We start from the raw sequence: 23851 nt of genomic DNA on the forward strand, positions 1-23851 counted from the left end.
TCTTGCTTTTGTTTTTATCCAGAGGGTATAGAGGGTATATAACCAGACAAGTAATTTAATTTCCAGTACAGTTCATTTATAATTAATATGGCTCATATATTTTCAGGAAGGTTTATTATAAAAAGTAGGGTTAATATATTTTAAAGAAGATTAATTAATTAACCTGCTTAATTTTTTAACAGTATACTTATTTTCAATATTTTGTAATATAAAAAAACATGGTTTATTAATGTATATTTATTTATTCAAAATGGAGCCTTTGTCTTCAGAAATGATTTTTCAAACAAAATTATACATTTTACTTTCATTACATGTAATCACCTTATAGGTAAGATCCAAACTTTATGGGTAAAATATACAAAAATTTGGTTAGTGTATTTACCAAATAGTAGCCTATGTATAATAGATTTTATTTTCCATATTATTACACACAGGCTGATTGTTTCCACAGGCAATTGAGAATTGTGCAAATATTAGCAGTCTTTGGAAGAGTAATATTTATTTATTTACTTATTTGTTCAAGATGGTGATTTGTCAGTCCCCTCTCAAGTAGCGCAATATGGCAGTCGCATTTTTCCGGTGTCATGTGACAGAGATTCAAGCAGGTGGAGCTGTGGGTTTTGAGTGGCCCTGTTTGAGGGACAGTTGGCGGTCCGTGGAGCTCATATGTGGGAGAAGGGTTCAAGATTAGCGCCCCAAAGGACATTGTGTATCTGTTTAGGTGAGGCGTAATGTATTGTACAGGAAGCCCCGTAAATCTATGGCACAATACTCTGTATAATCCCCCTAAGAGTCCAGGATACTGTACTAATCTCAGACACCAGCAAGCAGGGAATGAAATAACCATGCCAGAAGCAGCTTGCTAGAGAGTCGTAGTGTTTTTCTTAATTCCCCTGTGCGTTTCATCCAGGAAGGTCAACAAGAGGGCAGTGCTTGTGTTTAGAAAGATTGAGATTTGGAATTCATTGGCGAGATGGCATTATAGAGACTGGGTCAGTGTGTGTTTGCTGGCTCCAGAGAGAGCTTTGCTGGACAACAGGTGACAGTGCTACACGGTAAACTCTGACGCATCCCCTTTCTCGAACAGCATCAATTAAACAGATCCCCTTTCTCGAACAGCATCAATTAAACAGTTGTGGTTAGGTTGAGAGAAGACGTGAAAGCTCAACAGCAGAACAGAATGATGTTTATTTGAAATAGAAGGTAAATGCAACTCATCTATATTTAGTAGTGGAAGCCTGGCCAAGTCGGTGGCCAACTGCACCAAAGTCCATCCTTGACACACTCTGTCTGTCTCCCCTCTCCCATGGTTCACAGACATTTGAGCACAATATTATCCAAAATAGGTGCTGCTTAGTGCTGCTGTAGGTAAATCTCTCTCTGTGTGCTGTCTTTCAGGAGTGTGCCTAGTGTGAGCAGCCTGATGGACCAGGAGTACATCCAGATGAGCACTCCACAGATGGGTACCCCAGCTCCTGCCCATAGTGCCGCCTCCACAGCCAACACGGGGGGGGTGCTGCCCTCCCCGGCCACTCCCCGCTTCTCTGTTCCCACACCCCGTACCCCACGGACCCCCAGGGGAGTGGGCACGGCCAGCGGGCAGGGCTCGGTGAAGCATGAGGGCACGGAGCTGGGTTCACCCGCTTCCACGCCCTCCACCAGCCGGCCCCTCAGCTCGGTGGAGCCGCTGCCCCTGCCCGCCTTGCCCGAGGCCCACAGCCTGTACACTGTGCTCCTGCTGTCCGACTCAGTGCTCAACATCTTCAAGGACCGCAACTTCGACAGCTGCTGCATCTGTGCATGCAACATGAACGTCAAGGGTGCCGACGTGGGCCTGTACATCCCTGACTCCACCCGTGAGGACCAGTACCGCTGCATGTGCGGCTTCAGTGCCATCGTCAACCGCCGGCTAGCCCATGGCACCGGCCTGTTCCTGGAGGACGAACTGGATATCTTCGGTCGGGGCTCGGAGGTGGGGAGGGCAGCTGAGCGGCGACTGGCACTGTGCCGAAGAACGCCCCCCATTGCAGACCCCGCCGCCGCCAAACGAGCCCAAGTCACCCCCAGCTCGGTTCTGGTCCTCCTGCAAGAGCAGTGCTCCCGGCCTATCTCCTCCCTCTCCTCCCTCCACCTCCCACCAGCCTGCTCCTGCCATGGCCGCCAGGGGGCGCTGCTGCAGAGCTGGGCTGCTGATAAGCTGTGGGCTGACGGCAGCGACTCTTGTACTGAGTGCTACAACGCCCTGGTGCAGGGCCAGCAGTATGTGGACAACCCCTCTGGGGGCAAGGTGGACCAGGCCACCGTGAGGAGCAGTGCTCTGCACAGCTGGCCACACACCAATGGTAAGGCCCTGTCGAGTCCTTCGTCAATACATTGTCACCTGCATAGCTGGGTTTGGGTTGAACTGACAGATTCACTACTCAAATGGGAGATGGCATAGAAGGCAACAGCAAGCGATTCCAGGAAAAAGATGGGGTGACTTCTGGTATAATTGGGAGATTGCGATTTTGCTCGTCAGCTAATTGGAAGCATTAATTCGACATCGGCCTTTGTACATACCAAAATGGTAGTCCTGGTCTCGAAATCTTGATTTAAACACTGGAAATGGTGTTATTTCTTCAAATTCTTGAACTATAAGCTCATCGGTACAATATTTGTAGCGCAATTTAAAAGTATAGCACCTCAGCAATCTTGCATTTCAAATTATAGCGCCTCGGCACCAAGGTACATATATGGCCTGGGGAAGACTATGGTATAGTTATGTATTTGACTTATGATTGTGGTCTTAATCGTGGTCCTCCCCCTGACTGCTGACCGTGTCTCTGTGTGTGTGTGTGTGTCTGTGTCTCTGTCTGCAGTGCTGGACATCAGCGTGCTGTCCTCCCAGGACGTGGTGCGCATGCTGCTGTCGCTTCAGCCCTTCCTGCAGGACGCCATCCAGAAGAAGAGGACCGGCCGGACCTGGGAGAACATCCAGCACGTCCAGGGGCCCCTCACCTGGCAGCAGTTCCATAAGATGGCTGGGCGAGGCTCCTACGGTGAGAGGCCCTACTGATTTGCATTGTGTACACTTGCGGGCCTGTTTTTTCCCCAAAGGTGGTAAGGGATTTACTGACTAACTAGTAAGGCTGGTTCCTGTGTTTATTATGGCAATGCCACCATAATGTTAGGCATTGTATTAAAACTGCTGGTATTACTCATAATGAACTCATACTCGTAATTTAGTACAGGTGAAATCTAAATTAATCTTGCAACTTCTGTAGTTTTTCCCAACATATTACAGTATTAAAAACTGCTATACATGCATATGGAGCAATACTATATATATATATATATATATATATATATATATATATATATATATAATTTATTTATTTATTTATTTTTTCATCATATTTCTGACTAAAATGCATTGCTTTTGTTGTTATTGTTATAGCTGGTATGTCAAATCGCGTCTTATTATAGAATGACTAGAACCCTAGACATAAATACCTATGGTACACAAATATTTGTGTGAAATAATCAAATAATGAAATGGAAGAGATTATAATAGTATAAGAGGTTTCTCATTAGCCTCCTTTGTGGTGTCAAGGTGAAGAATGGATCCCAAAAGCACAGCGACTTTAATAGCACTGAACGTCCTTTAATGTAAGCAGCCTTCTTACAATCATCTTCCTATGGGGCTTTTGCTGTAGGCCTATTTTTTCTATAATGTATTTGTGTGTAGCTCCTTGATAGTTTGTGCCATATGCATTCATCTTATTTCAAATGAAAGGCCACAAATGTTTCGTTCATAATATAAAGGGATACTTGGCTGACATAACATAAGTTTCTTTACTCGAACATATGCATATTAGCCCTGTACACAAGAAAACAGAAGAGCACTGAAGGATGCTGCGATAGTGAACTGAGTGTAGCGGGGGGATGAAGGGGCTCTTTTGTAAGGGGGATGTATACTTGCTTGCTACTTTACAAAGCCATTCCCTTCTGCCAGGTTCGGAGGAGTCTCCAGAGCCCCTGCCCATCCCCACTCTCCTGGTGGGCTATGACCGGGACTTCCTGGGCCTGTCTCCTCTGGCCCTGCCCTTCTGGGAGAAGTTGCTGTTGGAGCCGTACGGCGGGCAGCGCGATGCAGCCTTCCTGGTGGTGTGTCCAGACAGCGAGGCTATACTTGCTGGGGCCCGGCTGTTCTTCAGGGAGCTGAGTGCCGTGTATGAGGTAGGTGCCGTCCCCGCGTTCCGCTACGGTCATTCTGAGTCTCACCTGCATCACTTACAGAAAATAGAGAACCATCTTAATGAAAACCATATTCTTGGAGATAGTCAACATGGGTCTAGATGAGGCAGATCATGTCTTACTAATTTATTAGAGTTCTTTGAACATGCAACTGCAGCTGTAGATCATGTGAAAGCAAATTATATGATATACTTAGATTTTCAAAAAGCTTTTGATAAGGTTCCACACCAAAGACTGATCCTCAAATTGGAAGCTGTAGGCATTCAGGGTAATGTAAGTAGATGGATTATGAACTGGTTGATGTATAGGAAACAGGGTGTCGATTACAGGAGTTGCTTCTAACTGGAGTGAGGTTGTTAGTGGAGGTGTACAGGGATCAGTACTAGGGCCGTTGCTTTTTCTAATCTATATTAATGATCTGGACTCTGGGATAGTTAGCAAACTTGTCAGATTTGCAGATGATACAAAAATAGGTGGCTCAGCAGATACAATCTCAGCAGCACAGGGTATTCAAAGGGACTTAGATATTATTCAGTTGTGGGCCGACACCTGGCAGATGAAATTCAGTGTGGACAAGTGCAAGGTATTACATGCAGGTAACAAAAATGTCCACTATAATTACACTATGGGAGGATGCAGTAACGCATGAGAAAGGCCTAGGAGTCTACGTGGACTCCTCACTTTCTCCATCCAAACAATGTGGGGAAGCAATAAAAAAGGCAAACACAATGCTAGGGTATATTGTCAAAAGTGTAGAATTGAGAACAAGGGCAGTAATGTTCAGACTGTACAATGCACTAGTTAGAGCTCATCTGGAATACTGTGTACAGTTCTGGGCTCCACACTCCACAAGATATCGCTGCTCTAGAGGCAGTTCACAGGAGAGCAACCAGATTTATTCCAGGTTTGAAGGGAATGTCCTACTGAGAGACTGAGAGAACTGAACCTTTTCACGCTGGAGCAGAGGAGACTACATGGGGACTTGATTCAAGTCTTCAAAATCATGAAAGGCATCAACCACATGAAACCAGAGGAGCTTTTCCAGATCAGCAGAGACACACGCACCCAGGGACACGAATGGAAATTGGGCTATAAGTCATTCAAGATGGAAAACAGGAGACACTTTTCACACAGAGAGGGTACAAACTCCCCAGAGATGTGGTTGAAGCTGAAAATTTGGGAACATTTAAAAATAGACTGGATAGGATCCTTGGATCACTTAGTTATTAACGGACACCAAACGAGCACGATGGGTCGAATGGCCTCCTCTCGTTTGTAAACTTTATGTTCTTATATTATATTCAGAATACCCTACTGCATAAACTGCAGTCTGGCGGTTGGAGAATGAAGTATTTATAGCTCATTCATTTTGAGGAGTTTACAGCTAAAATGCCATATATGTATTTAATTCAAATATTTAGTAACCTATAAGAAAGGATATGCAGGAGAAATTCACAGATACATAGATAATTACTTTTGAATTGTAAAAGCTGCACAAATGATGCAGCTATGATGGTTCTGGTTTTAAGTCTCTAGCCAACTATAGCAAGACAATATAGATCTGCACATACAGGATGCAATATGGCAATTTGTATGTGTGTGTGTAGTTTATGTAACATGTCATTAACAGTATGTGTTGAATTACATCCATACAACCCTAGGTGCACCATAGAAAACGCATTTCATTTTCTGTAGATTGTGATGTTGTAAATGCAACACTGCCCCCTATGTAAACGTTACGTGCAAGTATGTTGGCAGACACCTATGTGAACTTCTGCGTACGACGCCCGTGCATGTACGCAGAGACACAGAAGCATAAATCAGCCTTAAATCCCCAGCTTCTAAAACGCATGTTAGTTATTCTTTTAATAACTTGTTCCTTTAAGGGACCTCTAGTGATGGAGGGCAGCGAGTGTTGTGAATTCAGCTAGTTGCACATGTTCCAAATCATGTGCAAATTGCTGAATTCACCCCCACATATGTTTAACTGGTCAGATCTTAGTGTTTCTGAGGCTGAATACACAGAAGATTTAAGGATGACACATAAAACCTTTTTGGAAAGGGCTCTGTGCGGCCATGGGCTTTGAAGACTCACGGTTTAGAGTTTGCTGGCTTCTTCTCAGCAAAATAGATGTGTGAACTGTGACCAGGGTAGGATTCAGTTCTAGCAATACAATTCGTATTCTGGTTGTAAAATTAGTTTTCAATTTCAATTCCAGTAGAGTCTATTATGTCAATGGCAAAAATAATTGGAAGTTGGAAACAGGTCTGAAAAAGAGAATTCGAAGTGATAAATTGGAATTCACCCCAACCCTGGACTCAAACGTTTCCCTCCCTCTCACCCCTCTGCCCTCCTGTTCTCTCCCCGAGCAGACCTGCCGGCTGGGGAAACACAGGCCCCTTGCTAAAGTGTCCCGTGATGGTATAGTGAGGGTGGGTGCCTTGGACCCCCAGCAGCTGTCCGAAGAGCTTGTGGACGAGTGGTTTAGCGAGCCGTGGGTGAGCGAGCGTGAGGACAACAACCTCAACCAGCTGAAACTCTACGCTCACATGTGTCGCAAACACCTAGGTGAGGCCTCTCTCTCTCTCTCTCTCTGTACAGTCAGTGAAAAGAGGCGGGGAGAACTGTCAGACTCCCGGTAACAGTTACTGCAGTGATAGGTCAGATAGTGTTGCTTAAAATTGGAGGTAACGTTGCCTTTGAAGTCAATTAATGCTCGGCTATTCCACTTTGAGCTGCATATTAAGTGACTGATTCTACTTTAGCAATATCTTTGAGGAGCAAAAGAAAGAGAAAACTTTTTTTGTTGTTGAAGTGTCTTTATAGCTATTCTGTGTTGCCACAGTGGGATGGTGAGGTTGATACGGGGGGAAAAAAACAGGAATTAAATTAATTGGGCCCTATTGCTATGTTCGGTTTGTATTATCGAATATATATCATAGCCTTTATTTAGGGCAAAACGCAATTAACACTGAAAAGCTGAACTGAGGATGGGTGCCTCTGGTTTTAACCATATACAGCTTTGGTAAAAGTTAAGAGACCACTCCAAGTTCAGAAATCAATGTTTAGTGGTCTTATCTTTTTCCAGAGCTGTAGAAATGGTCCATGTAATATCTGCCTCTGAAGTAAATGTCCTTCTAGAAATAATAATAATAATACCAAAATCTGTCTTTGATCCCTGTGATAAGAATAAATTCCCCTTCTTCCTTTCCAGTTCCCCAGCTGGCTGCCCTAACTCTGGACAGTGGTCTCCTCCTCCCCCCCAAGCCCCAGCCACACTCCCCACGCCCCCCTGCAGCACAGTCCAACCCTGGCAGCCAGCTGCCCGCCACCACCACCACTACCACCACTGCCACTGTGGGGACCGGTGGGGTTACATTGACTATGGGACCCAATGCCACCCCAAACCTCTCCAGCACCATGCCAGGGCAGGGGGTGACAGAAACGCCCCAGGGAGGAGCAGCAGAAGCCGAGAATGGGCAGAGCTCTACAGCCGCCCCCGCTCCTCCCCCAGAGAGCCAAGAGAGGTGAGTGAGAGAGATTTGCAGTTTTTTTTTTTTTTTTCTTATATTAGGAACAACAGGTGTTAACCAGTCAAACTTTGACGAATAGTGTCCGATACGTCTGTACAGAAATGTCTGTATAAGGGCGAGGTTTTCTTTATTCCCATCTCAGTGAGCTACAGATAAAATATGTAAGAGTATTATTTAAGTGGAGAAATGCCAAGAAAGTGTATTTGTGAAGATCGGGCAAATATTGACATTGGGTTTTGGGGCTCAGCCAGGACTGAAATGTATTCCTTCCTAACTTGTTTCCAGAAGGTGCCTCGCAGGTTTAATGCTTGCAGCCCCATAAACACTTCAACAGATCTACATCTGGAGAAAATTTGGAGGCGCTTCTGTGTATCGCTCACACCCACATCTAGATATAAAGACACAGGAGGGGTGTGGACGATATATTCTCCCAGCTTTGGGTAGATTGGCAGTCACTATTTTGCTTGTATTTTCTAAATCGTTTGGTGACCCCCTTAGAGAGTAGTTTTGCGGAAAAAGCTGCTCAAATGGGGTGAAGGTTGTGCAAATTAGTTGTATCATTTATTAAAATTAGGTGTACTAAAACTGCCAGCTTCAGCAACACAGTTGTTATGTACTGTGGAGAGAATGTTTTAATCAGCCGCAATCGACAGTCCTTTAAATGGCAATGTGGGATAAACACTGTAACCTTACCAATATCAAAATAACAAATCAGGAACAGGTACAGGCTCGCCAGCCACACAATTATTGAGCTACTGAATGATCTACTAATAGGGACGCCCAAACTATTTGGTGCCCAGCCACACTTGGTTTGGCCAGCAAAAGGGTATGACCTAAAATAACCTATATATTAATATACTTTACCCAGATTCTCTTGCTAGATATGCATCTTTAGATTATGAAATGTTTTTGAAAACCAGGTGCAACTTCTGCTCACTGTCTATGTGGATAGCTATCAAAAAAAGTATGCAATGTTGATGTTGAGAGAGCATGATATTCAATGCATTTATAATTTATAATATTTGTTGTAAGGAGACCGTGGTTATCCTTTACATCCATGGATAGGGATGCTGGTACTGAATCCAGTTTCATAAAAATGGGGGATTGCTATAACCAGGCACATATAAGGCCCAGGGCTGTGGCTGGAGGTCTGTATTTGGCTTTGCACAAGAGGCTAAGCACAATTCAGCTGCAGCTATGTATTTCTTAAAATGATGCAAAGCTCAGTCATTGCTTCTCACACAAAGATGTTGTAAAATATATTTAGATCAATATTCAATATTCAATTTATTCAAATAAATAATTTGTGATTCCAAATTGACAAGGTGATTTCATTATTTACAAAACAGAAATACCAACATTGAGCATGTGCCAAGCAACACTAAAACACACCTCTGTCTCTGCAGCTCTGCTGAGAGGGAGCGAATTGGGATCCCGACGGAGGCGGAGGCGGCTGACAGCCACGCCCACTCTCCGGCAATCATCTTGTATGTGGTAGACCCCTTCCTGTGCGCCGCCGAGGACGAGGAGGCGGGATCGGGGAGCGTGTGGCTGCTGGGATTGCTGCGCTGCTACACGGACATCCTGCGTGGTCTCCCAGAGGCCCTACAGCCTGCGCTGGTCCTGCAGGTACACTGCCCCTCAGCTGCTTCTCTCCTGAGATCACTCTTGTAGAAGACATAACGAACATAGCTTGGAGCTGTGCATGTGAACACACAATGGGTGATTATGGAGCTATACGGTCATGTTATTGTTAAAGCTACACAGCGCCAGTTCACACATCGTGCATACCACGACAAAGAACAGCTGAGTTTAGAAGGGTTTTAAAACTTTAGAGGCTGCTGTATTTATAGACAGACAGGGTCATGTGACTTGCAGTCCTATGTTCTCCCAGCTTGTGTACATGTGTCAATGCTTACCCATGTTTGTTCTCCACATCTGCCCAGGTGGTGCCATGTCAGTATCTGCTGCAGCCCGCGAGTGGGGAGAGTTCCCAGTATATTCAGCACCTCCGGTCCCTGGCTTTTTCGGCCTATTCCCAGTGCCGCCGCCTGTTGCCCACCCAGACTCACATTAAGTCTCTCACTGGCTTCGGGCCTGCCTCCATAGTCGACGCAGTCCTCAAAAATTCAGAGGTAAGGCGTTACAGGGATTGTCAAGGGAACCTGCTCAAACATTACCAAAAGCATGTGACCGCTTCAACTGAAGAAAGTTTAAAATGCTGCCAACTTCTAATGGTTACCATGGGTATCCATAAGAACCATAAGAACACAACACACGTCAAATCAGGCCTTGCATGTGGCACAGACCGAAGCTATCAACAACACTACTCACTGATTAAAAATGTTCAGGTTTATTGGGGTAGCAAAACATTGTTTATCTAGACTTACTAAGCTAATGTGTAAGCAGTTTGGACCAAGTTGGAATGGAAATGGGAAAGCCATGTAGCTCTCCAGAGAAGCACTGAGAAATTGTGAAAAACACACAGTATCCACTAGGGATGAGACCAAATAGTCAATCATTCGACTATTCGTTTACAATGGACACTATCAACAAGTGAATCCAACATTCGAAAGTAAAAAAAAAAAAAAAAAAAAAGCCTGTACTCTTTATTGGCTCTCTATGTAGCTGTAATGAAGATAGACGGCAAGGTGGGATTTGTTATTTATTGTCTGTGATTGGCTAAACTAGAATGTACCTTGTCTAACGAGGGCTTCCTCACAGAAAAGTCCTGCATGGAAATACGCTGACAAAGTAAATGAAAACACGGTAAAATATGTGCAAATGAAAAGTGTAAAATATGTGCAGTGTGATTAAAATACCACAAATCTACAACCAGTATGTTAACCCAACTAAAAGCCAAATGCCTTTCTGCGACACTAACGATGACAGAAAGGGAACGGAGCGCAACAAGCATTAATATTATTAAACTAGCTACACATGTCCAGCAGGTATGTTTCCGATTTGATTTAGCATAGACCAGTCCGTAGTCCAGTTTGGTGAGCGCGGATTTGAAACGTGGGAAAAGTAAATCATTAAACGTAAATATTTTTTTACATTGCCTAATGTTTATTAATGTTTAAATTTAAAGTTTAATTAAAGGTTTTAAATTTGTTGTGTTAGTGAAGTATTTTAAAATAAAGTTCAGAACTTATGGCAATTGCCTTATTTCCCCATTTAATTTAGTTTCATTTTCAATGAGGGGAAGGGACTATTCAAATAGTCTTTGACAACAGCTATGGCATTATCGTAGTCAAAATATTTGTCATGCACATCCCTAGTATCCACTATAGTACAATAAGCAGACACGTGGACAAGAATAAGTTGGACTCTTGGTCCTGCCCTGTCAATAAACTGCTGTGCTTTTACTTGAGTCACACTTGTGGTAGATAGTGCCGAGTGTTCACTCAATGTTTTTGACATAATCAATCTCTCTGTCTCTCTGACAGCGGCCCAGCCCTCTCCAGCTCTACTCCCCTCCCTTTGTATTGGGCCCCACCCGCAGTAAGCAGCTGGAGGTGGGCGAGGCGTGGGGGGAGGCAGCCCCTCGCTACAGCGTGCTCTTCGTGGGGTACTGCCTGTCCCACGACCAGCGCTGGATCCTGGTCTCCTGCACTGACCAGCAGGGAGAGCTCCTGGACACCTGCATCATCAACATCGATGTGCCCAACAGGTACAGACGCAAACTAACAATGTCAACACAGCGATGCTTACTGATCCGCATCTGGGAATTAGATGTGTTGTAAAACAATCAGTGTATAAATTATAGAAGTGTGTGATGTCCCAATTAAATAAGCAAAGATGTCAATCAAATAGTGAAGTGGTCATCAATCCAGCTCTTCGCTTCTCATTATATTCCTAATCCCTGTACTGGATGGAAGTGGTTATTGATGATGGATGAGCTGTAAATGAATGCCCACTCACCACTGATGATGATTAAAGAAAAAACCCTTTATTTGAGAAAACCAAAACTATAATTAAGTTGGAACACTTGAAGCCTGTGTCATTTCTCTCATAGATGTATTCACCAACCTATAAACCAATAAGGACCTGCCCCCAGCAGAATCAGCTGGTGGCTGAGATAAAAATAAAATAATAAATAAATAAATAAATAAACTACTGCCCCCCTGATGGAACTGAATGTTCTTATTACTGTGTTTAAATAATTATGTGTGGGATATGGCTGAGATGAAAGAACTCTGCTGACAGGATGAAGAATAGGCATGGCGCAACTGGAAAAGTGAGATTTTTAAACTCTTGTCAAGATGCAAAGCACTTTCTGTGCTGTGGGTTTAACTGCAGAGAGTTGTGACTCATTGTTCTGGATCTCACACAGACACCCTGACGCCCCAGACATTTGAGGTGTGATCGAAATCTAAACAGAGCTGTTGTTGACATGTATATGAAAACTGACACTGTAGCAGAAAGCCTTCAGTTTCAAACTGACAACAGGCATGTTGTAAAATCAAATAAGACGAGGGGAAAAAGAGCTGTAAATGGATGTACTGTGACACTGATTCGCTGTAACTGAGCAGTGTGAGCGAAGGACTAAATTGGGCGTGTTCCTTTAAACACTTCAAATCAAATGGGCTCATGCAAACAGGATCAGTACCCTTATGTATGTTTATTATGGTAGATTGGCATTAGTTTGACACTTAGAACATGCCTGTTATGTTTTGCTGTGGTTTTTCTATTGGTTTGTATTATGAACCACACATCTGTCCAAGCTTTACTGTGAATCTTTACCACCACTTTTTTATATTGTCTTCCTATGGTATAATATAGTAAACCTCTATAAGAGGAGCTGAATGGATTCATTTGAAGTCCCCAGCAATTTGATTGGTGGTGTTACTTCAAGAGCCCCTTTGCCAGCCCACTTGATATTGCATTGTCCTTCCCTGCAGCTCATTCTCTCTCTCGCTCTCTTTCCTCTGGCAGGACGCGGAGGACGAAAGTGTCAGCTCGCAAGATCGGCCTGCAGAAAGTGTGGGAGTGGTGTATCGGCATCATCCAGATGACATCATTGCCATGGAGGATTGTGATTGGTCGCCTGGGGCGGCTGGGCCATGGAGAGCTTAAAGGTAAATAGATTTTCTTTGTTTGTGTTTTCTCCCCAGACTCTCTGAGTCAGTATCTGATGCTTGGGGGCCCTGTCGTCTGATCCTTCTGTCTGTTTATCATGCGTTGTTATTGTGAGGTTGGCTGTGCATGCTGCAAGCCAAGTCTGTGGTAGTGTGTGGGATTAGAGCGCAGTGTTCAGAGTACAATCTGTCATCACCTTTAATACCCTGCCAACAGTCATGCGTCGGCTGTGTGGGAAAAACATTTTCCAGAAAGTTTCCAACCTCATCTGACTTAAAGAATAGTCTGAGACGACCGGAGACAATCAAGGGCTCAGCCTGGGCTTGCTGGCTCAGCAATCTGACAAACCTCCATGGTATATCACTACTGCCCCCAGCCCCAATGCCTAACCCCCTTTCACTCTCTTGCTCTGCAATGTCATATTATGATTATGATTATTTATTTATTAGTAGCTGCTGTTGGGCCCTTATGCAGGGCATTTTAAAGTTTACACAAGAAGCATGTTAAAGCATTACAAAAGAGTAAGAAATAGATGGAAACTAGTTCTTGCACAGTTTCTAGCTCCCAAACAAGCACAATGGCTCCTCTAGTTTGTTAACTGTGTGTTTCTCATGTCTGATGCTCTTGCCCATCTCTCTCTCTTCCAGACTGGAGTATGCTCCTGGGGGAATGCTCCCTGCACTCCATCAGCCGCCAGCTGCGCGAGGCGTGTCGGATGTGTGGGATCTCCGCCAGCGACTCGCCATCCATCCTGAGTGCCTGTCTGGTGGCGATGGAGCCGCAGGGGTCCTTCGTGGTCATGCCAGGTAGGCCGTCCGAAGCCGCCACACTCCCATTAAGCATCTCCACCGCAGGCTGCTGAGCAGGGTGTCCAGTAACAACCTCTTCCTTAGGCTCATCAATGTGTCTTCAACTTGGGCCTCCTCCAATTATTGCACTTACTATTTATATATAATACAAATATGGGGGCTTTGCTTCATGAGTAATTATACTCCTGCAGAATAAGCACAAAGAGCTGAGAGTTCCAGGGAACTCTTAGGGAAGTGACTGACGTGTGGTCAGTGTGTGGTGTGTGTTTGTGTCCTCAGATGCAGTGACCATGGGCTCAGTGTTCGGCCGCAGTACTGCCCTCAATCTACAGACCTCCCAGCTCAACACGCCGCAGGATGCCTCCTGTACCCACATTCTGGTCTTCCCCACCTCTGCCACCACGCAGGTGGCACCGGGCACATACCCCACTGAGGACAACCCAGGTAATGCCAATGGATCAAAGTCATTTTATTAATATATACATCAACTTAAAAATCGGTGAATTTTAGAAAGCAACCACAAAACCTTTGATGCATCATATTGCATGTATTTATTTGTCAAGAAAGATACTTGTTTCTACAGTACGTTCCAGAAAAACAATCCATGGCAATCCGTCTTTTTTTTTATAGAGGTGAGAAACTGTGTATATATCAGTGCCTGAAGTCTTGGTTCATAATCTTTTTCCTGAACTGTATGGAAAAAATATTTAAATCTATGATCTATTTCAAAGATACACATTTTTTGTTTGGGATGAAACTCTAAACAAGCTTCACAGCTGAATAAACCTCAAAATAGCGTATACTATCCCACACACACACATGTATTTCCTTTGCCAATTTAAAGGGATATCTCTTTCTGCTCTGAGAAACACTTTGATTTTGAAAGGGGGATGCATCTTCATGCTTTTAAAAAGACACGATTCTTGCAGTTAACACTTAATTCAGATGTATGGCAGGACTGTCCCCTTGACTTTAAGCACTCTGTCGACTCGTTGACTGTTCTGTGAGCTGGACTGTTTGTTAGACATAATAAGTAAGACAATAAGAGGGTAATGCATAATGGATTAGGTTACAGAGCTATGCTTCAGTGCCAAACATATAAAATTACTTCACAGACTATTCTGTCAGCATTCATGGCCCGAAATATAAAAAAATATATATATATTTGTAGAATTTAATTGTATTTTTTTTGTATTACAATTAGTCACATTATTTTTATGTATTAATTTGGATAATCACTTTATCCAGTGCTATACATTATGTACAGTAGTTTACTTATAGCAGTACAGGGGTTTGTTTGAGTTTTTTTTTTTTCTTGCATAGTTGGATGTGCATTAGTAAGTTATTAATTTGCCCAGCAGGGGGTGCAGTTGTGCAGGACAGTGTATACACTAGTGATATACTAGTTTCCAATTAAAGGGGATTGCCAACAAAAATCCATCATTTCTCAGGTTATTCTATAAATAGCATGAGTGAGTTTGTCTGCGGTAAATAAAAGTCCACTTCTTGAGGTAGGATTTAAAAGGAAAACTATTGTTTAAAAATGAAATTCGTAGATAACTTAAAAACCGTCACGCGGTAGGTTACTACACTGTCAATACTGTCCGCGTGTCTGTGCACTATTATCGGCAGATTAAGGTGACCATATTTGTCTCTTCTACTAGATGACATGTTTGACCTGCCCTTTCCCGACGAGCTGGAGAACGACATTGGGAACGACATGATGCTGATCACAGGGAACCTGCACCCCTCCCCAAACACCTCGCCCGTCCCCTCCCCCGGCTCCCCCTCGGGAATGGGGGGAGGGTCTCACTTCCAGCACAACAGGGTGAGTATTTCATACGCATCGTTTGTTAAACTGTGATCTTTGGTCTGTCACTTCATGGAAAAGTAAACCAAAAACCAAAAAGTTTCCAAAGCATTCTAGAGACGAGCATAACCTAGAACATGTGGATGGATGTGTTTGGAGGTTTTCTGTAATGCACCCCTCATTGTTCTAAGTGCAACGCTGAACACGCCTGTGTCTTTGTTGTGTGTCCCTCTCTCAGAGTCAGGGAGAGAGGCTGCTTTCTCGAGAGGCCCCGGAGGAGCTCAAGCAGCAACCCCTAGCGCTGGGCTACTACGTCTCCACTGCCAAGGCTGAGGACCTGCCTCAGTGGTTCTGGGCATCCTGCCCGCAGGCGCAGTACCAGTGCCCCCTGTTCCTCAAGGTAGTGTAGCCGCCTGCGTGCTCTGTGCCTGTTTCCCTGAACAGATGAGCTGCTGAAATACACTGCGGCCCAGAACACCGACAGCAAACAGCTCCTGAACCCACTGGCAGCTAACACCTATAGTGACTTCTTGCAGCCCCGCACTCTTGCACTTAGCTCCTAAAACACCTTCAACCCAGCATTGGCACTGAGCTGGTGAACAATCTGCAATTGAGGACTCAGACACCAGCCCTCTTTCACAAATGGCCTTTCCTCTCTCTCTCTCTAGGCTTCCCTCCATCACCACATCTCCATCGCCCAGACAGATGAGCTCATCTCCAACAAGACCACCCAGCGGACCCCCCACCCCCTGGACTCCAAGACCACCTCAGATGTGTTAAGGTGAGAGAACCAGCATAGACGATGTGGCTACGCATTGCCATCTTTCTTAACCAGCCAGTGTAAACCTGCAGATTGCATGAAACTAAGGCTTTTCAGGGACTCACCTCTTCCCCCCTCTCTCCTGGCCGGAGCAGGTTTGTCCTGGAGCAGTACAACGCCCTGTCCTGGCTCACCGTCAGCCCAGCCGGCCAAGACCGGCGCTCCTGCCTGCCTGTCCACTTGGCGGTCCTCACCCAGATGTACAACGCCATCCTCAACATGCTCTGACCCCCGCGGCGCCTCGCCCCCGGCCTGGCTCCTTTCTTGCATCTGTTAAACCAAATTTGAGAAACTGCCAATTACTTTTCATTTATTTATTTATTGTTGTTGTTATTATTTTCTTACTTTTTATTTACACTCAACTGTTTGTCTCTCAGTCCACCTTGCAAAATGGGCAGCCTGTAGTTCTGTAGATCAAGCACCACAAGAAAACATCCTCCCACTTTATTGCCATCCCTCAGGGCCAAAGCTGTAGTCAAGACAAACCACTTGAAAGAAACGGCACACAGAGTAGATTTTTTAGGTGCACCACTTCTAGAACTTGATTTTTTTTTAGCATCTTTAAAATTTGATTTATTTTTAAAATTGCTTAGTTTTCATACACAACATAGTAACAATTTTTGAACTTTTACAGCGTTTGTAGCTGACTAATGAAATTGAATGTATTTGTATTATTAATAATAATCATTATACATTCAGAATAATCATACAGGAAGAAAATGTTTTTATCCAATCCAAAATCTTGAACCCTTCAAGTTCAATATATTTATGGCAAAAGATGTAATTTTGTGCTTTGTTGCCGGGCAGGTTTACCACAGAACGGGCTATAAATGTTTGCTCTCTGTGGTAGCTCCTACAACCCATATTGCTGGAGGGTGAAATGAAATTTGCACAGAAGTGACTGAAATCACCAAAAAGAGAATCCTAGCTGTCACTGTTACTCCTGTCATTTTAATAAAATAGTTTTTCAATATGATTTCAATAGGATTCAGCTTTCTGACAGACTGGTATGCAACAAGTATCCCCCCCCACCAAGTTGTTTTATGAGGAAAAACTCACAGAAATTAATCTCCCTGGCTGCCTATTTTGGAAAATCTTAATGAAACAAAAAAAAACAAAAAAAAATTAATGCAACGTGTAAATTGCATAGAACATGGAAGACAAACAAACAAAAAAGCATATTGCTACAACTGGATGTGAATTGTATTTAAAAAGAAGGAAGAAAATACCATTTAGACTCCCTACACATCCCTGCACTGAGAGAGAAATGTCACAGTTAAAGTGCAGGGGTCAGCGTCTTTACATTAGGAGGGAGATAAATAACTGCCACTGATTTCCAAAGTACTGTTGGCACAATCCAAATTAGCACCTACATTGTGGCTGCAATTTCAACAGCTGCATTAATATCAATATATTTATGTTCGTGCACTTAATGAAAGCATTATCATATAAAAATATATAAAATATATTTTTGAAATAAAGACTGTTTAAATATGGTGCATCTTGTTAAAGCCCAGAACAGAAGGTCCCTGTTTGGTGTCATTGGATGCATCGTAAAGACAATCCTCTGTTTTGGATCTCTTTCCAGAATGGGGTGGATTCTCCCAGACACACACACACACATACACTGACAATCTACAAAGGCTGGTTTCCCTATTGAAATGGCTCTAGGTGGTTAGCCTTTAAATGTGACATTTCTTTCAAAGCCTTGTGTGGGTAAATGTCATCTGCCTGTTTCTCGGCTCATTTGTCTGTCTTGCCTAAACTCCTGTTTGCAGAAGTAAACACGGAAGCTTTCAGCCCAGCTCCTGTCAACCAAACAACCAACCAGTCTTCATCTGATAGTCGCCTTTGCTACAGAACAGTGCTTTACTGGATCAGTGTATACATGATGTACAAATGAACATATAGTTGTTACAGTGGATCTTGGACACTGGTCTTGCTAACCCAAAGGTCCCCAGCCCTCATTCTGGAGGGTCCAGCAAAGCTTCATCAGTCAAAAGGGATAGGAACTTAAATGACCCTGCAGGATTAGGGTCGGAGACCACTGGTTTGAGCCACATGATCAATACCTGTTGAACTAAGCAGACCCGTATCAGGTATGGCCATATCAAAAGCACTAAGATAGAACCAAGGCACTGATGTTTCTCATCAAGCATAACAGGTATCAAAACAGACTGGCAGATTCATGTATAATCTACATATCATATGGAGTTCAAGAGTGGTAATCATACCCACTGATACAGCCTTCAGGGTTATGTAAGTTGGCACATCTAGATCATCAAAATTATGAATGGACCTGCTCGGGAAGTATCCGTTGGGCATTCTTAGTGTAGGAAGCGCTAAACTGGGACAGACCGACAAATCACAGATAAACAGTCAGTGTGGCGGCAACAGACTTCGACTTCTTAAATGCAAAATTTGCTGTTCTTTCGAATAGGAAATGGCAAATAAATTACCTTGGAAACGCACTGCTTACATAATGTTTTATTTTTTTATTTCAATTGTTACCAATTGGTTGTGGTATTTCTTTCAAAGAAAAACACAAATTAAATCGGGGACAACGGAAACTAACATTTACGATGACATTTCAACTATTTTTTATGAATTAAATTAATACTAAAAATAATAAAATAATAATTCAAGGCCTTTTCCAAATTATAAAAAAGATTGCCTTGGAATACGAAAAGGAACCATTTTTTGGAAAGAAAAGTCAACTTAAAAAAATTGTGAAGATGCCATATTTATATATATATATATATATATATAAATAAATAAATATATATTTTTAGGTTTTGAATTATATATATAAAAAATAACCTTGCCTCCCTGAATCTGTCTGTCAATGGGGGAAGAGTTTATACTAACAGTTTCTCTTAAAAAATGTCAAAAACTGAAAAAAAAAAAAAAAATTACCAGTATTTTTTAGTTTGTCCTTTTTTTTTTACTGTCATGAAATATTCTTTTAGCGTTCTGTTTTTATTTAAGATTTAAGTTAAGGAAACAAAATAATGCAGACAAAATATATTTATATTTTCTTTTTGTTGGTTGTTTTTTTTCTGCAAAATTAACTTGAACTAAATGGCAATAGATTCAAACAAATTATGTATTTGAGCATTATGAAAATTGTATGGTATATTTAATTAATATGCATTATTTTAATGGTGGTTTAAAAAGGACATAAACAGACTGTAACCCCCTGTTTATTCAGCTATTTTCTTCACTGTTATTTGTATAATTCTTAGCATGCCTGTATATATTCAAATTTCAGCTGATTGTTTTTATTATTATTTTTTTTTTTTTAATTTTTTTGAAATTATGAAAGCTGTACATTTGATGCTGGTTTGATTTGTTTTTTGTTTTCTTTTAATGTGATTCCTATGAAGCATTTTTTGCTGTGGGCTTTTTTTAATACATATATATAAATATATATATATAAATATCATTCAAATAAAAGGGGCGAAATTGTGGAAGGGGGGTGGGGGGTGGATAAGTGACTTTCATGAGTTTGTTGTATTGATCAGACAAGTACACTAAGGAGAGGGGGTCGGGGAAGAAGAAGCAAATTTGATACAACTGCTATCATTTTAAAATATCTGTCAGATCTATCTTGGGGAAAAGAAGAATCTGTATCTTTTACACTCTTTTTTTAGTAAATTATTAAATTATGGAAAAATGGAAAATCCGGGTGGTGTACATTTGTCTGTGGAGTTGGGTGTTTTTGGATCTGGCTATGTTAATTTCAGGGGATTTCAGTAGCAGAAGACCCATGAGCACGTATCACAAATGTCTGCTCCCACCCACAATCCCCTGGGGCTAGGCCTTTTTTGAAAACAGTTATCTGTATTTCTATGTCAGCAGTTATATTCATTTAACCTTCACTACTAGGTGGCACTACATTAACTCTGCTATCTCCAATGTTGAGAACCACAGTCCAGCTGGTTTTATAGTTCCCCCTCAGATCATAAATTTATAAGACCTGGACATTGAGTTTGGATCAGTTAAGCAGCTTTTTCAGACATTATGTGGCATAAAACCCTTAAATGCCTAATCAGCCCTCGAATTAGAGTGCCCATATCGCCATTTCCTTCAGGTTTGACTTGACATATGGACCCAATCTTTAGGGACAGGTGCATTCGATTGACCCACTAAACTGGATTGGGGGGCTATCCAGGCCCAGGACTCGAGTCCACTGCTGCAACTGTTGTGGCACTGAGGATCCTTTACATATCCCCATAACAAGAAGCAAATTAAAACCGGATTTGCACTTTTTCATCACCTCTTCTGTACACGATACACTCCAGATATATTTGTCTTTCTTTCTCCTTCTTCTAGAATTCATACTGTTCAGATATATCTGGGCCTTTTTGGACTGCATATTCGATAATCTTCACCACCACAACCCTGGACAGTATTCCATATAAAAAATAAAAAATAAACATTAACACAAAACAATCCAAACCGGTTCATTTACACTGCAAGTGCAGCAAGAGGTTACGGGATGCATTTGATATTTGGAAGGAGGTTAAATGAGTCAAATGATGTTTTGACAATATACTTTGCAACTTATTTTGCACAATTTCAAAACCATGCCCTTCATCCTGATATTAAGGAAAAGAGTAAGTGCTAATATTGTTTCTTGTTATTAAATACGGCTCAGTAGACTTTTAATGTTGTGTAATTGACATCCTCAGTACTTTAGATGAGTGCTTGGGAGATTTGCAATGCTTAATTTTAATAGTTACCGTCTCTTAAAAGGTCAAACAAAATAACATATTCCTAAAAGAGAAATAATAATAATAATAATAATAATAATAATAATAATGAAATCCAAACCTAGGCCTATATTTTTAGATTTACAGGTCCTATTATGTGTCATTAGTAATTTTCTAATATTTCCATTTTTAAAATAATTGTATTTATTTATTAATTATACATTTGAATGAGAAAGTATGTCTGTAGATGTCAATGATCTATATTTGAAATATCTTTTGTTTGAATGGTTTAGAAGAGTTATGGGGGGGGGGGTTGCTTTAAAGTAATATTTCTGCGATCTTTACAAATATTAAGAGCCTTTTTGGCATTATGGTTTCCAGGGGTATTTTAATTACTAAACTTGTAATAACTATATATATATATATATATATATATATATAGTCTGGGAAAAAAAACTTTTCTCTTTTTTCCACAAGAGAGAAAGGCAAGGTGAGAGCTGTGTATATATTGTTTGTACAGCAGGGGGCGATGTTTGTCAATTTATCAGCACTTAACTGCAAGCTCGTTAGAAAAAAAGGACTTTTAAGCTTTAAAAATGTGGGAATACAAAGAAAGCAATACTTTGTGAATGCACCTGTTATATGTTTTACTAAAAATATATATATTTTAATGATGGTGATAAACCCTTTTCCATTTATACTATTATTAGTAGATTAATTATTTTTAGTGTTTTATTTTTATTTATTCAGAGACAACAACTACTTGTACACAGTTTAAATGTATCACTCAGCAATTTTCCATCTCGTTTGGTATAGATCAAAATGAACGAGTCTAAAATGCATTGCACGTGTCGGATTGCAGCCCCCCTGCCCAGCACATTTTCAATAGCCTCTGATGCGCTCAATATCAACACATGAGCCGTTACACAGTGGCCCACCGTTGCACAACCCGAGCTCCAACACCGCCTTCATCATTTTAAGCATAGGTAGATATTATCTTAGCAGCTTTTTCCAAGCTCAGTCATTTCTCTCCTGTCCTTGATGCCATTTCATCTCCGTTAATCCAGTACTATCGTTACAGGAAATCAGATTTCCTCAACACGTTTCAAATGACAGCGCTCTGTCTGTTATCAATTCATTATTTCAAATACTCCCAATCATTAATCCTGCTGTTCAAACAAAAATATACTCCCTGTGCAATCATACTCTCCTATTACACACACTGCCTGACCAGAACAGGAGAAAGGTTATATCCTCATTTGGCAAGCTACACAACTCTGAATGCTATTGCTTTTTTCACGTAGTTCACCAATAATGATATGCAGCATTGTGTCCAGATACACATGACCATCATGAACCATCTGATCCCCGAAATCACAGCAGCCTGGTGACATCTTACAGTACATTTCTTATAACACTTAATTGATGTGGACCATATCTAATCAACTTCATCTGCCAGAAGAAAAGGAATAATATACCCATGAGAATGTTCTCTTCACTTGAAGCCTGGTGTTGGGCTCTCAATGAAGGTCTGACAAAACACAAACACAAGTGGCGAGAATAAATATGAGAGTGGGTCAAGAGTCCCCGAAATGAAGTTTTCCATTCCCCAGAAGAGGAACAAAAGGGATGCGTTTCAAACAGAAGACACTAGAGACGTAGCTTGAGTCTATGTCCTTAAATGACACATTTCAAACCCTACAGAAGCCTGGGGAGGGAGTCCATTTGGAAAATCAGGGTCAGATGAGACAAAGGGGCTCTCTATAAAAAGGGAAAAAAAAATTGAAATAAAATGGCTTAAAAAAAGAAAAAAAAGAAAAGCAAGGGTCTAGCTGTAGCATCAGGATACCGGGGTCAATGAATTCTGGAGTTTTTAAGTGTCGATCCATAGCATGTGGGCCCGCTAATGTTTCTTTCCTAATGGCCATTTTGATAAGAGGATCTCGACTCTAATTGAGTTCCTTTGCAGACACAGACAGGCTATTAGGGCACTGCCATTCACCTTTTATCTGCCTCACTGCTGCACTCTAGGCCCGTAATGTGTGCTGCGCTGGACAATGGGACAGGGCCTGTCGTGATAATAAGGTTATTGCATTGCTGACAATTAGATCGGTATACTTTTTTTTTTGTACAATCCTCCCCCCACCCCTGTTTTTTGGGTAATAGGGATTTGGGAGATAGCCTCAGTGTTTTTATTGCTAATGACAGAAAATGTCTTTCTGTAGCACCTGCCTCTGACAACAGAAAAAAAATAGGTCAAAGCAAAACAGTCCCCTTGCCTATGGGTTCTGTCTGTGCCTGTGCCTGTTCTCTCCCACTTGTACACCGTTATGTTTCTCACATTTGTTTAAACAATGTCATGTTTCAACAATTTTGCATTCCAATCTTTTGCAGTCATATGTTAGAAATATAAAATATGTTTAGTTCTTCTAGCACTAGCATAAGTATTGGTGTTAATACCAACAACAACAACAACAACACTATTGGTAGTAGTAGTCAAATTTATATATTTCCATCATAAATTGATTAAAGCTGTACTAATTTTTATGAAAAATCAGTCTGCTCATTCTGCCAAACCATAGTACATCTAAATATATCTGCTTGTAAGCTTACATCTGGAAAACTAACCCATAATGCTTTGACGTGATGTGCTTCTCATTTAATTCAACTTCAGACGCAACACACGTGAGGACTGTGATTTGCCCCCGACTGAGAACATGTTTGGATACTGGGAAATATTTGGCACAAAAAAATTCCAGGTCCTGGCCCGAATCAAAACGCTTCCCCCAAATTAAAAACAAAGTCCTTGATGGCGGATCTTGTAAATCACCAGTAGCAGGAATCA

General features: G+C 41.9%; 1 protein-coding gene across 4 annotated transcripts in view; it reads left to right on the plus strand.

Annotated features, from left to right (window-relative positions):
- The window catches only part of LOC136712325 (mediator of RNA polymerase II transcription subunit 13-like), an 89048-nt gene extending 69074 nt beyond the window's left edge, over window positions 1–19974 (plus strand). For all 4 annotated transcript variants that reach the window (XM_066688830.1, XM_066688831.1, XM_066688833.1 and 1 more), the window contains 15 exons: window positions 1399–2342; window positions 2859–3038; window positions 3995–4218; window positions 6610–6805; window positions 7452–7764; window positions 9177–9399; window positions 9717–9905; window positions 11220–11443; window positions 12709–12851; window positions 13500–13658; window positions 13941–14105; window positions 15326–15489; window positions 15710–15871; window positions 16140–16252; window positions 16387–19974. In XM_066688830.1, coding sequence (XP_066544927.1) covers window positions 1399–2342; window positions 2859–3038; window positions 3995–4218; window positions 6610–6805; window positions 7452–7764; window positions 9177–9399; window positions 9717–9905; window positions 11220–11443; window positions 12709–12851; window positions 13500–13658; window positions 13941–14105; window positions 15326–15489; window positions 15710–15871; window positions 16140–16252; window positions 16387–16519 — 3532 coding nt within the window. In that variant the 3' untranslated portion in view covers window positions 16520–19974. The remainder of the gene's footprint in view (window positions 1–1398; window positions 2343–2858; window positions 3039–3994; window positions 4219–6609; window positions 6806–7451; window positions 7765–9176; window positions 9400–9716; window positions 9906–11219; window positions 11444–12708; window positions 12852–13499; window positions 13659–13940; window positions 14106–15325; window positions 15490–15709; window positions 15872–16139; window positions 16253–16386) is intronic.
- The last annotated feature ends 3877 nt before the right edge of the window (window positions 19975–23851 follow it).

Source organism: Amia ocellicauda, chromosome 17 (genome assembly GCF_036373705.1).
Source record: "Amia ocellicauda isolate fAmiCal2 chromosome 17, fAmiCal2.hap1, whole genome shotgun sequence".
NCBI classification, from domain to species: domain Eukaryota; kingdom Metazoa; phylum Chordata; class Actinopteri; order Amiiformes; family Amiidae; genus Amia; species Amia ocellicauda.